This window comes from Panthera leo, chromosome C1, assembly GCF_018350215.1.
Source record: "Panthera leo isolate Ple1 chromosome C1, P.leo_Ple1_pat1.1, whole genome shotgun sequence".
Classification (NCBI taxonomy): domain Eukaryota; kingdom Metazoa; phylum Chordata; class Mammalia; order Carnivora; family Felidae; genus Panthera; species Panthera leo.
This window is the reverse complement of record NC_056686.1, coordinates 42002781-42009217: the sequence shown is the minus strand read 5'-3', so window position 1 is coordinate 42009217 and position 6437 is coordinate 42002781. Positions and strand designations below refer to the sequence as shown.

Sequence of the window (6437 nt, the reverse complement as noted above, 5' to 3'; positions counted from 1 at the left end):
ATGGAGCCCAACATGGGGCTCAAACCCACGAACAGTGAAATCATGACGTGAGTCAAAATCAAGAGTCCTACGCTGAACCAACTGAGCCTCCCAGGCGCTCCTCTAAAAAGTTTCATAAATGGAATTGTGGATCAATGTGGCTCAATCAGGTGTTTGTTGTATTATGGCTTTTGTCAGGGAGAGGACATCTACAAAATTATTAGAGTCATCATCATAGAATAGAATTAGAAAATTTAAAATATTTTGGTTTCTGGATAAGGTAAAACTAATCTTTTAGAAATAGAATCCATTTTTATTTTTAAAATTAAGAATGTGTAGTAGTTTCTACAAGAATTTAGATATAGTCATATTTGGTAACTGTTTTGACATTTATGTGAAACACCTTATGAAGAATATTGAGAGCAGAATGTATAAATTTAATAAATTCAAATATCCAAAAACCAGGAATATAAACATTCTTTTATAGCTAAGAGTGCTACAGCTTTTTACTAGAAAATAATATTAGTCACAGAAGACATTAATGGTGAAAATCTAGGATGGTTTTGGCTTAAAGTTTTTTTTTGGCTTAAATTTTATAATTTGAAAAAGTTACTTTATAAAATTATTTTTTTAGTTTATTTATTTATAAACTAAATAAATAGTTTAGTTTATATTTATTTAACTAAATATATATATTTATTTAGTTAGGGACAGAGAGAGAGAGAGAATCCCAAGCAAACTCCATGCTGCCAGCACAGAGCCCGATGTGTAGGGCTCAAACCCATGAAACTGCAAAAACCAAACCAAAACCAAGAGTTGGATGCTTAAATGACTGAGGCACCCAGGTGTCCATAAAATAATTTAGAAAGAAGAATCTAATTGTTTTTGTTTTTGTTTTTGTTTTAAATAAAAGAGAATGTCAATCTGGACAGAGATCAAGGCAGAGGATACATACTGCTTTACTACAATAGGAATTATAAAACTTAGGTGCACGTTGAGTAAGATGTTGTGGTGGAGACATAGCTAGGTAAGTTTAGTTTCTTTAATTTGGACATAGGTTTTGGTATAAATAGATAGTTGGGAGGATATGACTTGGTGTTTTGGACTTTTTATTTTAGGCAATTTTTTTGCATTTATATGATGTATGGTTATATGATTAGAGGTGTTCATTTGCCCAGATTTGTAGTTTAATAAATTAAGTAAAATCAAAGATGCCACTTACATTTTGTTTTAGCTGACTTTAATTTTTATTCATATTAGTTATCTGTTTAGAAGCATAGATCTGAATTTAAGGCATACAGGGCAAAGTGAACAGTAAAAAAAAATTCTTATTTCTGTAAAATACAGTATACAGGGTATTTCTAATATAGAAATAACTTAACAAAATGCAGCATTTTAATTTGTTTGTAGTTTGTGCTCAGTGGTAAATGTATAATTGTTTCTATTATATTTTAGAACAAGATGAGTTCTGACTGATTTTAGTATTCTATCATCTTTCTTTTTTAAACATTCATTTTTATATAGCAGTTTAAATTTTTATAGCAGAATTGACCAGAAAATACAGAAGGCTCATAAACTCCCTTCCCCAATACAGGAATAGCCTCCCTATCATCATCCCAGGGTGGTATATTTGTTATGTCAGTGAACCTACATTGACATGTCACTATCACCCAAAGTCCATAGTTTATGTTAGGGTTCACTTTTAATGGTATATATTCTATCGATTTTGTATAATGTATGATGTCATGTACCCACCATTATATCATATAAATATTACTATCATTTTTTAATTCTGTGTTCCTGTTTTTAAATTTTTTAATCTCAGAAAAATTAATTTAAACTCCTTTATACTTTAGAGGTGGAGAAAGTCTGTTGACATTATTTCCCCATCTTTAGAAAATCAAGTTTGAAGTAGGTTAGCAGTATAAATAGGTAGTGTTTAGTAGGAAAGTCATGTAGGCAAAATCTTACAATTTGGGCCTCTATAAACTGATTCCCTATATTGCCTGTAAATTTGGATTCTTTTTTTAAAAGCTTTGTTTATTTAAGTAATCTGTATACACCATGTGGGACTTGAACTCACGACCCCAAGAGTCAAATGCTCCATTGGTTGAGCCAGCCAGGCTCCCCTAGATTAGGATTTTTGTGTTTTCTTTGTTCCATTTCCTTTTATGTTAATTGTGGTCTATCAATTGCAGATTTTATTTCCCTTTTAGTTGAAATTCTTATTGAGTAATGTAAAACAAATTTTACTTCTAAAATTGTTTTGATGTCATATTGCCATAATTACATTACAACCTTCTTTATGAGCATTTGGTTGTTATTTACTAAGTGGGTTTTAACTCCTCATATGGTTTTCAGAGTTTTTAATTTTTTACTATTTCTTTAGTTTTAAGAACAAATTTTGAAAGTCTCACCAATTTAAAAAAAGTGGCTTTTGTGTTTTAAATAACAGATTTTTTTTTTTTTCCAATCCAATAGTTTGTTTGCCTAATCTGGACTTGAAGCAATTCAACTACTAGAAATCTGCCATTTTACAGTATCACAATTGGGAAGAAGCAGGTTTTCAAATAATGGAAGAGTCTAAGACCTCTAAAAATGAAAATCATGAACCAAAGAAGAATGCTTGGGCTCTTTCTGAAGAAAGCAAAGCAGTTAAAGTTATATCTAATCAAACTTTGAAAGCTAGAAATGATAAATCCATAAAAGAAATTGGGACCAGCTCTCCAAATAGGAATAGTAGTAAAAAAAATAAGCAAAATGATATTTGTATAGAAAAGACAGAAGTTAAATCATGTAAAGTAAATGCTGCCAACGTAGCAAGTCCTAAAGATTTGGGATTAGTCCTTCGAGATCAAAGTCATTGCAAAACAAAAAAATCACCTAATTCACCGGTAAAAGCAGAGAAGGTACCTGTTTCACAGGCAAAAGCAGAAAAGTCACCAAAGTCATCTAATTCACCAGTGAAAACAGAAAAGACATCCAGCTCCCAGGCAATAGCAGCAGAAAAGGCACTTAGTTCACAGAGGAAAACAGAAAAAGTACCCATTGCTCAGATGAAATCAGAAAAGGTCCCTGGTTCGCTAACAGAACCAGAGAAGGCACCCAGTTTACCGTTTAAAGAAAACATGCGACAGATAGAATTACAGCAGATTGGAAGAAAAATTCCAAGTTCCTTTACTTCTCTGGACAAAGTGAATATTGATGTTGTAGAGGGAGAAAAATCTGCTTTGGAAAACTCACCACGATCTCAGAAGCAACAAGCATGTACAGATAATACTGGTGATTCTGATGATAGTGCTTCGGGAATTGAAGACATATCAGATGATTTGAGTAAGTACAAATTAGATTATCCCAGGGTCACATTTTTGGAGAGATTTTTCCTATGTTAATAGTGTTTAGATTATCACCAGTTTGATTTTAACTACTTTAATTACAAGAAGGACATTAATAATACGGCTTTTTAAAAATGTTTGTTTATTTTGAGAGGGAGAGAAAGAGTGTGCGTGTGTGAGCAGAGGAGGGGCAGAAAGAGAGAGAGAGAGAGAGAGAGAGAGAGAGAGAGAGAGAGAGAATCCCAAGCAGGCCCTGCACTCAGTGCAGAGCCTGACACAGGGCTTGATCTCAAAACCATCAGATTATGACCTGAGCTGAAATCAAGAGTAAGATGCTTAACCAACTGAGCCACCCAGGTGCCCAAATAATATGGCCTTTTAAGCTAAAAAAGAACGTTTACATTTATTGAGGTGGGTAAAAAGCCTGTGCAAATAGAAATTAGTGGCTCCTATAGTCCAGTATGTAGGTATGTGCATGTGTACACACACAAACACTTTTTAAGTGGTCCTGGTAATATGTAACTCATTCATTCAACAAACATGTATGTATTGAGTTCCTTTTATATGCCAAGCATATATTTACAATGAAAAACCCAAAAAATACAGCCCCAGACCTCAAGGAAGCTTCTAGTTTGATGGGGGGTGATACAGATAAAGTGGTGGTTTAGTTCAGTGCCAAAAACTTAAGAGTTGAGAGAGTACATGATTTAATTGAGGGATTTAGATTTTAGATTGAGAAAATGTAGGACATAAATGTGAGACTGAGAGTATGACTGAGATTGAGTATGACTGGAACAGAATTGAGGGGAAAAGTAGCAAATGATGCAGCTGAAAAGTCTTAGAACAATTGGAGAATGAAGGACCTTTTAGGACATGATAGGCAGTTTGGACTTTATTATGAGTGTTTTGGAAAACACTAAAGAATTTTAAGTAAGGTAGTGCCATGATCAGATACAGATACATATTTTTAATCTTTTTGGCTGCAGTGCAGCAAATTTTTTGACAGGAACAAGAATGGAAGCACAGATTGGTTAGGACCCTTGGAAGTTGCTTGAGCTATTGGTATAAAATTCATTTTATTTTGGGATTTTGATCTTAGTTTTAATTAGTTGCTTATAAATGTTGTCTATGTCTTTTGAGTAATCCTGATTCTGTTTAACTTAATGGATTTTTCTTACCAGTCTTTTTTCCTCATGTTTCTGTGGCTAGTTGGATAAAACCTTTTCTTGGTATATGAATAACAAAAGAAAGCTATTTCACACTTTGAGAACCTCTGGTAAAGAGTTTAGAAATAGTTTCTTTTTATTTCTGGTGATAGTATGTTGACAGACTTTTTTTTTTTTAATTTTAATAGACGTATTTTTATATGCATAAGAAAAATACCAACTTCATAATTTTAAAGATACGCTTTAGGAGAAGGTCAAAAAAAGCAAGTCAATTTAAAGATAGTATCAAATAAATAACACTACTGATAATGTTTAGATAAGCAAATCTGAACATGATAACATGTGAATAATTTTTTTTAATTTGTTTTTTGTATTAAAAATTTTTAAGTTTATTATTTAGACAGAGACAGCATGAGCTGGGGAGGGGCAAAGGGAAAGGGAGAAGAGAGAGAATCCCAAGTAGGCTCTGCACCATCAGCACAAAACCCATTGTGGGGTTCAAACCCAATGAAACTAATGCAATCATGACCTGAGTTATAACTGAGTCAGATGCTTAATCAACTGAGTCGCCCAGGCGCCCCAATGAATGATTAAAAAAATTTTTTTTAAATGTTTGTTTATTTTCGAGAGAGATAGAGCATGAGTCGGGGAGAGGCAGAGAGAGAGGGAGACACAGAATCCGAAGCAGGCTCCAGTCTCCAGCTGTCAGCACAGAGGCTTGAACACATTAACTGTGAGATCATGACCTGAGCTGAAGTCACTCAACTATTTAAGCCACCCAGGAGCCTCATGAATGATTTTTTTTTTTAATGTTTATTTTTGAGAGAGCGCCGGCGGGGAGGAGCAGAGAGTGAGACAGATGATACTAAGACAGGAGCTGACAGCAGAGAGCCCAGTGTGGGGTTCAAACTCACTAACTACTAGATTATGACCTGAGCTGATGCCAGATGCTTAACCAACTGAGCCACTGAGGCGCCCCAATGATTTTTTCTTTGAAATGTATTTATTTTTGAGAGAGCAAGGATGTGAGCAGGGCTAGGACAGAGAGAGAGGGAGACAGAGGATCCTAAGCAGGCTCTGATAACCAGCTGAGCCACCCAGGTGCCCCTGTGAATGCTTGAAGTTGCTTAAAGATCACTTATAATGGTTTGGCCACTTGAGTTAGTGAAAAATCTAAATTAAAGATTTATTTATTTATTTTTATTTGAGAGAGATCACAAGCAAGGAAGAGGGACAACAGGAGAGAGAGAGAATCTTAAGCAGGCTCCATGTTCAGCGCTGAGCCCTTGCTAAGCCTGAGACAGGACTCAGTCCCACAACCATGGGATCATGACCTGAGCCAAAATCAAGAGTTAGATGTTGAATAGACTGACCCATACAGGCGACCATAGGATTATTTTTTAATATTAATTTTTATTATTTTATGTTTATTTTTGAAAGAGCACAAACGGGAGAGTTAGAGAGAGAGGGAGGCAGAGGATCTGAAGTGGGCTCCGTGCTGACAGCAGACAGCCTGATGTGGGGCTCGAACTCACCAACCGAGAATTCATGGCATGAGCTCTTAACCATGAGACTCTTAACCAGCTAAGCCACCCAGTTCTCCTTTTAGTATTTAAAATTTTTTTTTCAAGTTTATTTATTTTGAGAGAGACAGACAAGACAGTGCAAGTGAGAAGGGTGGGAAGAAAGAGGCAGAGAGAGAATCCCAAGCAGACTTCATGCTGCCAGCACAGAGACTTACATGGGGCTTGAACTCAAGAAATTGTGAGATAATGACCTGGGCCAAAACCAAGATTTGGATGCTTAACCGACTGAGCCACTCACAGGCTCCAAGATGCTGGATTTTTAAAAAGCTCCTGAGTAAGATATGCTTTTGAGCAGGATAACCCAACTCATTTCCTTACTTTCATTTATACCACCCTTCATTTTACTTTTTACACAGCCAGAATAATCCTTT

At 35.1% G+C, this 6437-nt stretch overlaps 1 protein-coding gene across 4 annotated transcripts in view; it reads left to right on the top strand.

Moving 5' to 3' along the window:
- The first annotated feature begins 235 nt into the window (after window positions 1–235).
- Window positions 236–6437, top strand: part of TUT4 (terminal uridylyl transferase 4) — a 109480-nt gene continuing 103278 nt past the window's right edge. For all 4 annotated transcript variants that reach the window (XM_042951303.1, XM_042951306.1, XM_042951305.1 and 1 more), the window contains exons 1-3: window positions 236–246; window positions 893–1006; window positions 2461–3312. In XM_042951303.1, the coding sequence (XP_042807237.1) occupies window positions 2553–3312 (760 nt within the window). In that variant the 5' untranslated portion in view covers window positions 236–246; window positions 893–1006; window positions 2461–2552. The remainder of the gene's footprint in view (window positions 247–892; window positions 1007–2460; window positions 3313–6437) is intronic.